Source organism: Chiloscyllium plagiosum, chromosome 11 (assembly GCF_004010195.1).
Source record: "Chiloscyllium plagiosum isolate BGI_BamShark_2017 chromosome 11, ASM401019v2, whole genome shotgun sequence".
Lineage (NCBI taxonomy): Eukaryota > Metazoa > Chordata > Chondrichthyes > Orectolobiformes > Hemiscylliidae > Chiloscyllium > Chiloscyllium plagiosum.
Window position 1 is genome coordinate 47,664,217 of NC_057720.1, and position 16,629 is coordinate 47,680,845.

The following is a 16,629-nucleotide window of genomic DNA, read 5'->3' on the forward strand; positions in this document are numbered from 1 at the left end:
CTAATATCATCCTGTGGGACTTGGAATTATAGTTTGCTTGAAAATATTGATGTGAAGTATACCAAAATGTTTATCCTATTTAAGAGCTTTGTAAATCCAAAATGCTTTTGTTGTTATAATGTATCCAACAGACCAGCCCTAACATCACAATAACAGTGGCTATTTTACTTTGTAATTTAATTAACTGTTCAGATGTGTTCAGGACACATTGCAAAAACAGGTGGAACTTAAATGCAGGCCTTCTACCATAATGGGTCTGGGTGGGTTGCTCTTCGGAGGGTCGGTGTGGACTTGTTGGGCTGAAGGGCCTGTTTCCACACTGTAGGAAATCTAATCTAATCTAATCAGACTGGTTCTAAAGGTCACCAGGAGAAGAAACGTATGCGGGGAGAAAGTGAGGTCTGCAGATGCTGGAGATCAAAGTTGAAACTTTATTGCTGGAACAGCACAGCAGGTCTAATCTAATCTAATCAGACTGGTTCTAAAGGTCACCAGGAGAAGAAACGTATGCCCATAACTCTGCTGATTGGCAACTTGTTTGGCTGTTTGAGAATACTGTACCTTTCCCTTTTAGTTCTAAATGCCAAAGTATGCAATTGAAAAGTGGCATCTGTCTTGTTCACTAAGAATTACTAAGCCGTGCATCTACCCATTTAAATAGATACCTCCAGGAAAGATCATATGGATATAATCCATATAACTTTTTCTACTCTCTCAAAAACCATGATAATATCCTTAAAAACTGAAAGAAAGCATAGTTTATTAAATGTGAAGAATTTACCAGAAAGCTGAAACATATTGGAGCCAATATTAGAAACTTATGCTCTTTTCAAACTGATGGCATCTTTGCACTTCCATCCAGGCATCCAAAGTGCTTTTCAAAGGGCTGAATAAAATTAACGAGCAGCATTCATTTCTATACGGTTCTCACCATTGCCAAATTTCTTGGTTAAGGGAATTTTGTCATGTAAAAAATCAAGAGCATTAATCCAATCTCTTGGATCTTTCACTTCTAACAGGATTCCAACAAACTCCAGCTGTTTAGAGTTGTTGAAACTCAAGACGCCACGAAATCCATAACTTCTTCAACTCCACCTTGAACAAATGACTACTCCCTGTGGGAAACTGTAACATTAGTTTCTGATAAGTCTGGGAAAGATCCATCTCACCCTGGCAATGCTTTTCTATAACCTCTGCCATCAGGAAGAAAGTACAGAAGCCTGAACACATGCACCAGCCGGTTTCCTAACAGTTTCTACCCTACTGTTGTTAGAATACTGAATGGACTCTCAAAGTCTTAATATTTGCCTGTACCCGGGTTTTTGTTTTTGCCGCTGTTTACCTATTATTTACTTATCTATGCTACTTAACTCTGTGATCTGCCTGTATTGCTCGCAAGACAAAGCTTTCACTGTGCCTCGGTACATATGACAATAAATTCAATTCAATTCAATTTTCAAGAAATATGGTACAATATGTAAAAAAAAAAAGGAAAGAGCATACACTTCTCCAGCACTTTTCACAACCTCAGGACATGCAGCCAATGAAAGACAATCATCATTTTGAGGAAATGATGCCCACTGCAAGCTTCCACACACAGCAATGAAATGAATTGACGATTATTTTTGGTGCTAGTTGAGGGATAAATAGTAGATAAGACTTATCTACTAGAGGAAGAAGGTGGCTTGTGTTAATGTCACTGGGCTTGCAATCCAGAGGCCTAGGCTAATGCATGGTTTGCAGGGAGGGGTTCAAGTCACACACCAGCAACTGTCTGAAATCAAATTCCATTCATAAAATCTCTAAGTATAAGTCAGTCTCAGGAATGACAACAATCACTTATTGTACCAGAATCCCAAAGGTCTACATGTGATGTTTTAGAGAAAAGCATTTTACCATTCTCTCTTCGTGTGGTCAACATGTGACTCCTGATTAATAGTAATGTGGTTGAGTCTTCACTGTCCTCCGAAATGATCTAAAAGTAATTCAAATCAGAGCCCAATTGGGGATGGGCAACAATTGTTGTCATTGCCAAAGTTGTCTCACTTCCTGATTCCTGTCCAATATCTGCAAAGCACAAGTGAGGAATGTGACAGAATACTCCCCACTTGCCTGGATGATTGCAGCTACAGCAACACTCAAAACGTCTGACAACTTTTAGAAAAAATAGCCCATTTGATGCCGCCACACCCTAATAATTAATTTCCTCCACCATCAAATCACAGTAGCAGCATGTGTATCATCTAGAAGATGCACTGCAGAAATGCACCAACGTTTGTTGTACAGCACCTTCCATACCCATGACCACTACCATCCAGAAAACTTAATTCATAGGATATGGTTGCAATTTGCAAAGCCAGCATTTATTGCCCATCCCTAATTGTCCTTTAGAGGGTAGTGGCTGCAAACTGGTCTGGGTCTCAAGTCATATATGGGCCAGATCAGATAAATTCCTTTGCTAAAAATATGCTGATGGGTTTCGTGACAACAGGGTTGTTTCATTACTGATGACACAACTTTTAGCTCTTGATTTATATCATGAATCAAATTTAAATTCCCCAGCTGCTGCGGTGGTCTATACCTCTGGGCTTCCTGTACAGCAACATAAGAATTAAGCTACCATACCAATTGCTTTTGGTATGGAAGTTTTATTAATCAAAAATCATCACTTACTTAATAAAACAACATTTAGACCAGAGAAAAATGAAGTTTGTCAGGAGATTGCAAAAATTCACTTTGGAATGCTGAAGGACCTGTACAAAATGGTAGCCTGCTATTTGGCATACTTACAGTTCAGCACCTTCTTCCTAATTAATAATTATTTGTGAACTCACCACCATGGGATGCACCAACATAACCAACAACAGTAATGCCAAGGCTTTGTCCATCTCTCTTGAGTTCAACATTTTCAATATCATAATCATTTTCAGTAATCTACAAAAATCAAACACAACATTTTAACAATAGATTTTTGTATAAAATTTAGGTTGTATGTAACATCAAGATATATTGCTTAAAACAAAGAGACTGTTCATGAAACTACCCTTCAAATACTTGGTGTGGCAGAATGATGCAAAAAAAAATGTCTTTCCTCCATTACTAATGATGGGAATGCTCTTGCCTGTTAGGCTGTAAATAACATATCTTAAAAGCTAGTGGGCAGAATTTTTTTTTTAAGTTACACAAAAAAGATGTGGCCAAAGAAAGAACTGTTTAATTTTTGGCAAAGATGCCAATTGAGATCGTAGAAATTTTTAACGGTCTCTCAATAATGAGAAATCGGACAAATTCACTGTTTTTAAAACAGGATGTTGTTGGTTGGTTTAGAATGTTGTCAATTGTCTCAACTGATGTAATAGAAAATGACTATCAAAACCCCTGTTGCTTCTTCTCTTGTTTCTCTGGATAGCCTCAGATACTTATCATTCCAGCTCAAAGAATTTATCCACTTTCAACAGATGAAATTCTTTAGTGCTTTGGTTCTCACTGTGAATATTCCATCCACCATTTCACACTCCTCTGCCTGATTGTAATGTCTGTGTTATCCTCCCATTCTGGGAAAACAGAGGCAAAATATTCATAAAGAACCAAACCACCATTCACTGCCTCCACAGAAAGGTTACTCGGACAGTCTTTAATAGATCTAAGACTTCTTTTAAAATCCACATGCTTTTCACTAATCTATATAATAAAAAACCTTGGATTATACTTGCCAAAAGCTCTTCACCCCCTCTCTCTACTTCCTTTTGGAAATTTTGTATCTTCTATGTTCCTCGAGATTCATGGTGGTGTTAAGCCCTTGTTATCTGTTATAAGTTTCCCTATTTCTCCCTTCATCCTCTTTGTAAGCATGGATGTTATTATGGTATGTAGTTATCTGACTGTAACTGAAGAAAGCTAACTACATTTCAATAGATGCAGTAAGTAGTTCAGATAATCAATCTGATCATTTCAGCAACATGAACTATTTATCATGGGAGTCCACACCAAGATTCCATGAGAATACATTTATTAACAATTTAAAATTATAAAATCAAAATACATAGGAAATTTACAACTAATCACTCTATTTTTAAAGTTGGGATCTTGAAATTGGTTTTTATCCCATCCATCATACTAGGTACCATATTTCTAGAAAAATTAAGAAAATAAAAAGATATTGATTTAAAATACTGAGTTTTTCTTTCTCTGTTGTTAGTCCCTAAATTTAACATGGACAAATGGAATACAGATAGCGTTATAGATCAAAACCAAATTTAGCAGCCTAACTCTGCAGATGAGTCCTATTCCAACTCCTGACTACAATAAGGACAGAAGAGATAAGATCCATTTTTGCAATTATTAACACATCATTTAATTTCCACCATGGATGTTCAAATCCAATATAAACCAAAAACACTGAACAGCTTGGAAACTTTCCACACTTAATGTCAAGTGTGAAATAAGCATCCTTCCCATTATCACTTGATATGAAAAATTAAATGCCCAGGTCACGAAGTTCTATGAAAAAGCTTAATAAAAAGTAGAACTCAAGACTGGTGGTTGCACATCCTCGTCTAAGGTTTACATCTGTCATAAAACAGGAGCAATGGCAAAGATTACTGCAAATACACTAATTCTAAATCATGCTCCAAGAAATTTAGTTATATGAAATACAAAGTATTACACAATTATGACAAGAAACATAACATTATGCAGCATAAGGGAGAAAAAAACTTATCATTTAAGGAGCGGTTGAGGACCCTGGGTCTGTACTCAATGGAGTTTCGAAGGATGGGGCTGATTTGATTCAAACTTATAGAATACTGAGAGGCCTGGATACAGTTGACACAGAGAAGATAGTCCTACCAGTAGGGGAGACGAGGACCCAGGGGCATAGTCTTAGAGAGAAGGGATGACCCTTTAGAACTGAGATAAGGAGATATTTCTGCAGTTAGATGGAGGTTAATCTCTGGAACTCATTATCACAGAGGACTGTCATTTATGGCCAGACAATTATCTGTGATATTATGCACTGCAGATTGATCAATTTAAATATAGTATTAACTAAAGCCTCAATTTTACCAAAATAGTTCCCCAATAGAACTCTACTTTGAATAATAATCTAAATCTTGAAGTATCACTTTTATCTCATTTGAATGTGTTTTGATAAAAAAAACTTCCTCTCCACTCTTTATAGCAGCAAGGAAGATAAAAATATTTTTAACATGATCAATTCTCACTTTAGTAGAAATACAATTCCAAAATTAAAGTTGAAATGTTATAAAATCTTTGTGATTCAATCATACTTACAACATTGGCATGGGCTTGAGAAGACATCACAGTGGGGACAACTGCAGGAGATTTGGAAGAAGGGTCTTCACATGCATCTCTTGCTACTACCATTCGGACTTGATTACCACAATTTCTCAATACCTGGGCAATCTGTTCACTTCCCATTCCCTGGACATCAATACCTCCAATCTGGAGAATATGATCGCCTGTCCTAAGCCTTCCATCCTAAGGAATACAGAATAAATTATTTAAGCTTCGGGCGAACAGGAATGGAAATTTAGAGGTACTGAAAAATGATAAAAAGGAATCAGTGAATGCAATGTATTTGACTTCCAAAAGGCAGTGAATAAAATGCCACAGAAAAGCTTACTACACAAGTTAAGAGCTCATGCTGTTGGGGCAGCATATCAGTGTAGATATGGGATTGGCTAACAAACTGGAAAAAGGTTGGGTAAATGGTTCATTTTCAGGTTGGCAAATTGTGACTAATGGTGTGCTGCAAGAATCAGTGTTGGTGCTTTAATAACTTATGATCTGCATTAATAAGGAACGAAGGAACAGAATATATTGTAGTCACATTTGCTGATGATACAAAGCTAGTTAGACGCAAGTTCTGAGGAGAATACAAAGAGACGTGTTTAGGTTAAGATTGCAAGTGAACAAAATGTGAATATGTTCTCTTCTGAGAGGAGAAATGAAAAGCAGAAGAGAGACTAATGAACGCTGCAGTAGAAGGATCTGGAGTCCTTGAATGTAAAATAATAGATAATAAATAGGACATACAGATGCAAATTCATGTGTTTGAATATATTGATTTAATGCCCATATCTTGTGGAAGCATTTGGGATGAGAATTTTGTCCAGGCGAAAGGACAGTGCAAGGAAGAAACAGTCACATACACACCTCTCAAGTATAAAACAACATCAACAGAAGCATGAAAAAACTTCAGAATCCATCTTCTGCACACAAAACCTCACAACACAGTTCATTCAAGAAGAACAGGAAAATAAAATTAAACCTCTGACAAAAATTATATTTTCAAAAAAAACTTGTTATGTCAACTTATCATAATTATGAACTTTGTAAAATTATGGTTTGTGACTATATCTTTACAATTAACTGAAGTCTACCTGACAGCAAGTCTGGTTTAATTGATCAAGACCTAAATGGCTTTACTGAGAAGAAGGTCACTTGGAAACAACGGCAACAATTGTGTGCCAACAATGGATAGACTGAGAGTCTCCAAAGACTCAGAAACATATTCAGAATTTCATGTTTTTAACAACTATTTTTTATTTAATTTGCTCAGGGGATATGAGCATCACTGGCTAACCCAGCATTTATTGCTCAGCTCCAAAGCCCAGAGGACAGTTAAGCATCAATCAAATTGGTCTGCAGTCACATCTAAGTCAGACCAGGTAAGGATAGCAGTAAAAGCCATCCTTACTGCTGAAGTAGATAACTATGTGATCATGGTTGTCATTAAGCCAGCTCTTTGTTCCAGATAATATTGAAATCAAATGTCACCATCTTCCCTGGTGTGATTTGAACCCAAATCCCCAAAACATTGGCCTGGGGTTCTGGATTACTAGTCCAAAGACAGTTAACACTGCACTACCACATCCCCAAAGATGACCTTTAAATTGTTGTGCTGAAGCTGTGACTGTAAAGTTAGTCAGTCTTGAAGCAGTCCTAACCAGGAAGGGAAACCAAGAAATGAAACAGTCTGGAAAAGTCAAGAAGGACAGAGACTAGATCCAGGAGTGAAGTAGACACAATTGCTGCATCAATTTCCAATATAAGATGATAAAATTGGTGAATCCATATCCACAAGACTGAGATGAGGAGATTTGGCACATGTGTGTCATTTTGTGGAACACTGTACACATGAATATGTCATTTGCAGTTTGTAATCGATCTCAACTTGCCTGTTCATCATACCTAATTCATGGTTATTCTTCATGGTGATAGTATTTGAAGTTTAGTTCATCTGACTATTCTACAGTAAAAGCTTGTTTACTTAAACCATGGAATCTGGTAGCTTCATTCTTTTCGTAATGAATTGGGATTTCAGCTTTCTTCTGCTTTCAGGTAAAAATGGAAGCCAGGCAAAAACAGGAAAAGGAGTGTGCTGCCACACCAATGCCTCCACTTTGGCCATCTATCAATTACAAAGTTCAAGCCACACCTGAATGAATATGGATTCAAAACACTTGAGAATCTTCACACTATCCAGGGTAAAGCATCCTACTTGATTGACGCACCATTCACCACTTTCACATTCACTCCCTTCACCACCAGCACACCAGCGACATTCAGTTGTGAAGTGAAGTCTTGGAGAGTAAAAGTCTTAGAGGAGATGTGATGAACACTTGTAAAACAAGGACAGGCCTGGACAGATTAGATGGGGAGAAACTGTTCCTGTTCAGAGAAGGATCAAGAATTGGGGTTTCAGGTTTAATGCGTTTTGCAAAAAAAAAATGCGAGGCAAGAAGGTTCACACAGCAAGTGGTGAAGGAATTCAAATGCATTGCCTAGGAGTGGGTTAGTGGGAGGTTCAAATGAGGCATTCAACAGCCCATTATATGATAATTTAAATAGAAAGTATCCAGGTTTATGAGGAAAAGGTAATAGATTGCTTGTAAATCAAAATGCTCAGAGAATCAGTCCAGGCTTGACAGGCTAATTGGCCTCCTTCAGCACTACCATAATTCTGTGAAATGTATTTTTCTTTCTGTGGAAAATAATTTTTAAGCATAATCTAAAGACATGGATAGTCGGCTCTCCACTCTGCAATTACTCAAATAAGAAGAGGTTACCCGATCAGCTAATCCTCCTGGTACGACTGTTTTCACAATTACTCCAGTTGGCTTTCCTCCTACAATTCCAAATCCTAAGCCTGACCCATCACTGACCAATTCAATTTCTTCAACATGCCGCCAATTAATCTGAAATAGATGGAAAACAGAAATACTTATTTTACAGCAAGAAAAAAAGCAACTTTTTATTAACCAAAATCAATCCCTTCACAGGCGATTGAAGTTCAGCAAGAACTCATGAGCACTTTTTAATGGTAAGGTTATTGCTTCTACTGCTGAAACATTAATTATTACAGTACATAAATATAAACTGTAATTAAAACAGTTACATTAAAACTACATCATTTATATTTTTGTGGATGGAATGTGGATATCACTTAATTCAGCAAGCATTTATTGCTCATTATTAATTGCCCTCAAGGTGGTGTTGAACCGCTGCAGACCTTGGGAAGTAGGGACATCCAGCGTATTGTTAGGAAGGTAGGTCTATAACATTGACCCAATAACAGTGAATAGCCAGCAGGAGAGTTACAAGTTAGGATAGTGTGTGGCTCAGTAGGCAAGATGCAGATTGCGGTGTTTCCATGTATCTGGCACTTTTCTTCTATGATGTGGAGGTGTCAGTGTTGGACTGAGATGGACAAAGTTAAAAATTTCACAACAGCAACTTATAGTCCAAGCTTTCAGAGTGCTGCTCCTTTGTCAGGTAGCTAGTGGGGCAGAATCTCCTACGAGGGCTCCGAAAGCTTCTTCTTCCAAATAAACCTGTTGGACTATAACCTGGCAGTGTGTGATTTTTTAACTTTTTCTTCTAGTTCACAGCAGTCACAGATTTTAAAAGAGCTATTAAAGGAGCCTTCATGAATTACTGCAGTACACCTTGTAGATGATATACACTTCATTCCACTGTTCGTTGGTGGTAGAGGGAGTGAATGTTGAAGGTGGTGAATGGGGTGCCAATCAAGTAGGCTGCTTTGCCCTATATAGTGCAAAAATTCCCAACTGCTTTGATACCATTTCCATCCAGGTATGGCTTGGACCTTGTAGTTGGCAGACAGACAATGGGGAGACAGGAGATAAGTTCCTTGCAAGAGAATTCTTAGCTTGAAAACAAAAGTAGGGAGGTTATGCTTCAGTCGTACAGGGCACTGGTAAGACTGAACCTGTAATGTTGTGCACAACACTGGTCAAATTATTTATGAAAGAATGTTTAGTAAATACATTGGTAAGACTCTGAATTGCCTCCAGAGTAATAACCAGAATGACAGGGTGGTCTTATGAGAAAGGTTGGACATGCTTGGTTTGTATTGCTCCAGTTGAAAGGAATAAGAGGTGATTTGATTGAATTGGCTAAACTCCTAAGCAGTCTTGACATGGTAGATATGGAGATGATGCTTCCTCTCACAGAAGAATCTAGAACTTGGGTCCATGTTTAAAAATTGTGTCATCCATTTTAAATAGAAAGAAGGCATTTTCTTCTCTCTCAGAGGGTTATGAGTCCTTCAAACTATCTGTCTGAAAAGGTGGCAAAACAAGAGGCCTTGATCATTTTTAAGGCAGCACAGGAAATTGTTAAGCAAGGTGAAAGGGTATCAAAGGTTATCAAGGGAATACGGATTTGAAGTTATCAGTCATTAGAGAGAGACAATTGGTGGCAGTTTTAACCTAAGGATCACCAAACTTTAGGTGAGGGGTGAAGTTGAGAAGGAGAATCCTTCATAGTAAACTCAGTAAGTGCAGGAATTGAACACATGCTATGGGCATCACACTGCATTGTAAACCAGCAGTGCAGCCAACTGAGCTAACAACCTCCTGTATATTAGAATATTGCTTTATTCAGAACATGCCATTTAAAAAACTAAAACTGTACTTTGGCGTAACAAAATTTTATCCACAGTCTGCATAAGTAAGTTTAAAAGATGTATTTCATTGAAACTAACTTACAGTTTGAAAATAATCATCACTAAATGAAGTTACCATAATCCCAGAGAACTCTGGGGCTGCTCTCTCTTCAGAGAGAGAGAGAGACAACTCATAGTGTTTCAACCTAAGGGTCACCACACCTCAGGCAAGGAACAAGGTCGAAAAAGTAGGAACTTCATGGTAACATCAGTCAGTACAGGAATTAAACCTGTGCTTGTGGCATCAATTTGCATCACAATGCAGCCAAATGAGCTAACTGAACCATAACATCAGTAGGGAATGAATAACAGGGACAGAATACGTTTGATAGCACCAGCACTTTCAGAAAAGTTAGGCCTTGACATCCAATATAATTTAAAAGCCAAATAATTCATACTTTATATTGATTATTTGATTAATTCCTTATCTTAAAAATGCAAAGCTGAACTTACTGATTGTGAAGCAAAGTGTAAGTCCGGTATTTCTGCTGAATTGGCAGATCTCCTTTGAAGTGATCCTCTGGCAACCACTAAATGCACAGATCCTTGAGTCTGCTGAAGCAGTGCAATGGCTTCTTGATGGGAAATGTTCTCATCCAACGGTATATGATTCAAGGCCAATATCTGGTCTTGTTCTTGCAACCTGCCATCCCTTTTGACAAGACCCAAAAAAAAATCTAACTTAGCAATCTGAGCAGAAATCAGGAATATTTCTGGCTATTAAAAAACAGCACTTCAGTCTTTTATTTTCATCGAGGAATGTATTTTATGGTGACTATAATTTGGAGGATTTCAGATTTCAACTTCATGAGGCTGCCTGGCAGCGCTGACCCAAGGGGTTGTAAATCTGAATTTCAGCCTCAACTGACATTTATGGTCACTTGTAAATTTGAGCAAATTTAATATATTTAAAAGAAATTCATTATTCCTTGGAGAAAAACACTGAACAACATCTTGGCATTCCTATAAGAAGATTTAAAGTAGCAAAATCTTTGAAATGTGCTGGACGGGAATGCAATGATAGAAAAATTAACACTGATCCAAATGAGAAGACATCAGGAATGTTGACCAAATATTTAGTGTGAATGGATAGTATTAAGGATGGAGAGACAAAAGAGGTTTGGTGATGGAATTCCTATGCTTCAAATCGAGACAGCTGAGGCATTTCTGCCAAATGGGAAAGGGACGTAGAAGGTGGGGAATGCGGAAGTGGCCTAGGTTAGAGAAATGCAAAATTCTTGGAGAGTTACATTTTTAAGTGATGTTAAAGAGAGAGGAAGGGATGAAGCCAGGAAAAGATATGAACACTTCATCATAGACTAAAAAAAAACCATTGCCAGCACCTTTCAGCATGTAGATATTTTCCAATCAACATGTTCATAGATGCTAATTCACACCTCTGAAAGCAGGTCACGAATTCATGCCTCTTGGTTCAAAGGTAGGGCAACCACAATGTCCCACAAAAGCTCTCCTCCCATCAATGTAATGGAAATTTAAATATCAGAACTTGTGAATCACCCAAACTGAGGAAAAGACCTTATGGCAGGCAAGCGGCAGAATAAGGAAGGGGTTTGTAGGTGCAATTTTGTTTCAGAAAATAAAATTATCCATCAGTTAAAGTTAATAAATGCAAGCTGTATTATATAGATGCAGAAAAGTACTTTATATTTGGATAAGAAAAAACTATTTTTGAGTCTGTGGGGGAGCATTTTGGGGCCAGTGATCATAAATCTATTCGTTTTAAAACAATTATGGAAAAGGATAGATCTAAAAATTAAAGTTCTAAATTGAAGTAAGGCCGACTTTGATGGAATTAGCTAAGAACCATTGATTGGGACAGACTATTCACAGGTAAAGGTAGGGTTAAAAAGTGGGAGGCCTTCTGAAATGAGATAATGAGAATTCAGAGACAGTATGTCCCTGTAAGTGCAAAGAGCAAAGCTGGTTGGTGTATGGAATGCTGGATGATGAGAGAAACTGAGACTCTGGTCAAGTAAAAGGAGGTAAATTTCAGGTAGAGACAACTGGTATCAAGTGAATCCCTAGAGGAGTCCAGGGCAGTATGAGTTTACTTAAGAGGGAAACCAGGAGGGCAAAAAAGGGACATGTGATATCTTTGGCAAATAGGATTAAGGAGAATCCAAAGAAATTCTACAAATACTTCAAGGGCAAAAGAGTAACTAGGGAGAGAATAGGGTCCCTTAAAGATAAACAAGGTCATCTACACGTGGAACCACAGGAGATGGGTGACATCCCAAAGGAGGATTGCGTGTCAGTATCTACTGTGGAGAAGGATGTGGAAGCTAGAGAACTTGGAGAAATAAATAGTGATACCTTGAAAAGATGCAAACATATCACAAAAGAGGTGCTGGACATTTTAATATGCATAAAGATGGATAAATCCCGAGGACCTGTTCTGGTGTATTCCCAAACTTTATGAGAAGCTAGGAAAGAGATTGTTGGGCCCATTGCTGAGATAATTATATCATCGATAGTCACAGGTGAGGGGCCAGAATACTGGAGTTTGCTAATGTGGTGCCATTATTTTAAAAAGGTGCTAAGGAAAACTATAGACTGGTGAGCCTGACATCAATGGTGGGCAACTTGTTGGAAGGGACTCTGAGGAACAGGATTTACATGCAGTTGGAAAGGCAAGGACTGTTTAGGGAGAGGCAACATGGATTCGTGCGTGGGAAGTTGTGTCTCACTAACTTGATCGAGTTTTTTGAAGAAGTGACAAAGAAGAATGATGAAGGCAGAAAGTTGTCTATATGGATTTCAGCAAGGCATTCAACATGGTTCTGCATGATAGTCTGGTTAGCAAGACTCGAAAACATGGAATCCAAATGGAGCTAGTCAATTGGATACAAAATTGGTTTTAAAGTAAGAGACATAGGATGGTGGGACAGGATTGTTTTCCAGACTGGAAGCCTGTGATCAATGGTGTGCAACAAGGATTGTGTGCTACAAGGCTTCACTGCTCTTAATCATTTATATAAATGATTTGGATATGATAATATGAGGTATGGTTGATAAGTTTGCAGATGAGGTCAAAACTGGTTGTGTTGTGGACAGTGAAGGAGATTGTCTCAGAGTACAATGGGATCTTGATCAGATGGGTCAATGGGCCACAGAGTAACAGATGGCGAGACAAATGCGAGATGTTGTATTTTGGTAAGGCAAATCAGGACATGACTTCCACAGTTAATGGCAGGGCCCTGGGGAGGGTTGTCGAAAAAAAGAGACCAAGGAGTGCAGGTGCACTTTATTCCTTGGAGGTACAGCATCATACATCATGGAAACAGACCGTCAGCCCAACTCATCTGCGCCGACCAGCCATTCCAATCGGACCTATAGAAACTTGAAAGTGGAGTCACAGGCAGACATGGTGGTGATAAAGGTGTTTGGCACACTTGTCTTCATTGGTCAACGCGCTGAGTATCAGAGTTGGAAGGTTATGTTGCAGCTATACAGGGCATTGGTTAGGCCACTTCTGGAATACTGCATGCAATTCTGGTTGCCCCTCTATAGGAAATATGTTATTAAACCTGAGAAGGTGCAGAAAATACTGACAAGGATGTTGCTAGGGTTGGAGGGTTTGAACTATAGGGAGAGGCTGAATAGGCTGAGGCTTTCTTCCTTGAAGCGTCAGAGGCTGAGGGGTGACCTTATAGAGGTTTTTAAATCCATGAGGGGCATGGATAGTATGAATAGTCAAGGTCTTTTTCCAAGGATGCGGGTGTTCAAAACCACAGGACATAGGCTTAAGGTGAAAGGAGAAAAATTTAGAAAGGAGCTGAGGGATAATTTTTTCATGCAGAGGGTGGTGCAGGTTTGGAATGAGCTGCCAGAGGAAATGGTGGAGGTGGGTACAATTACAACGGTTAAAAGGCATCTGGATGGGCATATGACTAGGAAGGGTTTAGAGAGATACGGGCAAAATGCTAGTAGTTGGGACTAGGTCCGATTGGAATGGCTGGTCGGCGCAGATGAGTTGGGCTGACGGTCTGTTTCCATAATGTGTGATGGTGTACCTCCAAGGAATAAAGGAATTGTGTGACTCAATATAAATAATATGCCTCACTCTGAATTATCGCTATAATACAACAGTACAATATTCTTCTGTATGCACCAGCCTTCCCTGTGGCCTCTGAATGAATTCTAATGATAGATGATGGGCTATTTGTACTGTGTATTAATAGTTTCCAAGACATTAGTTAAGGCACCCAAAGGCCAAGTCAGGAATTAGTGTAATGTTGCATTTTAAGGTAACGGACACTATTGGGACTTTTCATTCTCATTTTTTGAGATTATTAATGCTCCAAATTGCTACATCAGCGAAGCAATAATTGCACAGGGATACTGTAATGACAAGAAAATCATGCCCAATGACTAGTCTCCTTAAACAATGAAAGAAAGGATAACAAAAGAAAAAAAACTAGAAAAACAGAAATGAAATTGGTTAATTAATCAACATATACAGAAAAAAGAGGAGGAAAGGAAGAGTGCATCAAAGAGAGAAGATACAGAAAGTTAAAGTCAGAATTGAATAAAAGATAACAAATGGAACTGCCTACACAGGATTTGTAAGACAATAAAACGTACAAGTGTCATCATGATGGGCATTCACTGAATCTGAGAGTTGTTGACTAATCATTACAATCAATCTGCAATGATCATACAACAGACTCAAAACTTACACCAGAAAAGGTCTCAGGGAAAAGCTTTTAAGAACCAATTATTTTTGGTCAACTTTCTCCTTCTGAGCATGTCAGAAATCTCAATTTGCTTACATACTGCCTCTTGAAATTAATATTTTGAAACATGTATTTTTAATTTTAAGTTTCCAAGCATTGAAACTTTTCACCTCAAAACATTAGTGCCACCTCAAGAAACGTCTTGTCAACAAAACTGTCCAAATGTACTACCAAAGCAGCCATGAAGAGATCAACATCGGAACTGAGACAACAAAAAAACAGTGGCATCAAGACTAGCCTTCCATAATTCTGGGAACTGTTCATGAATCATTGCAATTAATCTCCAACAATATCTCTGTAAGAGACCCAGACTTAGGGGAAATCAATGGTCGGTAATGATAATGTCACTGGACTGGTATGCCAGAGACCCAGTTAATACACTCGGGACACCAGATCAAACTGCACTACAGCAGCAAATATAATGTCTCTATTCAAGAATGAACTTGTTTACTTTAGCAGGACAAATAAAAAGCAGAGTGTGTTACTTCATGGAAAACTATAGAATTCGGATGTGCAGATGGATTTAGATTGTCTGGTGAGTCACAAAAAGTTAGTTTGCAGGTACAGCATGTAATCAAGAAGGGTAATGGAATGCTACCCTTTATTGTAAGAGGAATTGAACATCAAAGTAATGATGTGATGCTCATTCAAGGTATTGGTGAGATCACATCTTGAATACTGTATGCAGTTTTGGTCTCCTTATTCATGAAGAATGTAAATGCATTGGAGACAGTTCAGAGGAGGTTTACCGGATTGGCACCTGAAATGAGTGGGTTGTCTTATGAGGATAGTTTCGAAAGGCTAGGATTGTTTCCACTGGTGTATAGAAGAATAAGGGGTGATGATTGAAGTATACAAGATCCTAATGCAGAAAAGTTATTCCATCTTGTCAATTAGTCCAGAATTAGGTGTGACAATAATAAATCAAATCAAAAACCACGTGTTGGACTCTCCCATCATTGCGGATAGGCATATTTATCAAGCTCCTTCTTCTGATAATTGTTAAATATTCACCACATTCACAGCTGGACATGACAGAACTATAGCACTTAGATCTCATCCAGTGGTTGTGGAATCATTTATCTCTGTCTATCACAGTTTTAAAACTAAAGGCTGCCCTTTCAGGAGAGAGATAAGGTCAAATGCTTTCTTTCTGAGGCTTGTGAGCCCTTAGAACTCGCTGTCTCAGAAGGTGGTGGAGCCAGGGTCACTGAATTGTTTTTAAGACAGATGTGAAGTTTTTTTTTGTCAGGCAAAGGACTCTTGAGCTATCAGAGTAGATAGGAACCTAGAAATTGGAGCACAAACAGATCAGTTTCATTGAATGGTGGAGTAGGCTCAAAGGGCTGAATGGTCAACATCTGCTCTATTTAAATGTTCATATATATTTCTCAGATTAAGTCATTAGCTGCTAGCAGATAATCCATTGTCCAGCTTCACATTCCTTTCCTGCACATCAATGGCAGAACGTCATGTCTGGGTCATAAATCAGCTCATTAAAAGGTGCCTTCATGAATTAGCAGCCCTAAATTGCTGCATCATGATGAATTTATATCAAGAGGAAAAAGCCAGAAATTCCATTTTGTGCAATGAATTTCAACAGAATATAGTAAATTTATCATTTCTTTGGCTTTTTCAAGACAAATGTCATAGAGAATCAGAATTTATGATATATCTCATTTAATACCCAAATGTTTGACAACAATTAGTAATTTAATGTTATTTTTGGAGGTGGCACGTACTGCTGCCACAGTGCGTTAGTGTTGGACAGCTTCAACATTTAAGATGGTGGATGAGGTGTCAATCAATCTGCCTACTTGGTCCAAAATGGAGCTCAGATTCTTGAGTGTTAGTTAAACACTCACAGCAAGTGCAGAG

The 16,629-nt window shown here is 38.2% G+C and overlaps 1 protein-coding gene across 3 annotated transcripts in view; it reads right to left on the reverse strand.

The window, feature by feature from the left end:
* patj (PATJ crumbs cell polarity complex component) overlaps positions 1-16,629 on the reverse strand; it is a 396,330-nt gene that overhangs the window by 363,809 nt on the left and 15,892 nt on the right. For all 3 annotated transcript variants that reach the window (XM_043699258.1, XM_043699257.1, XM_043699256.1), the window contains exons 6-9: positions 10,448-10,646; positions 8,094-8,222; positions 5,293-5,499; positions 2,835-2,934 (exon numbers count right to left, since the gene is read on the reverse strand). In XM_043699258.1, the coding sequence (XP_043555193.1) occupies positions 2,835-2,934; positions 5,293-5,499; positions 8,094-8,222; positions 10,448-10,646 (635 nt within the window). The remainder of the gene's footprint in view (positions 1-2,834; positions 2,935-5,292; positions 5,500-8,093; positions 8,223-10,447; positions 10,647-16,629) is intronic.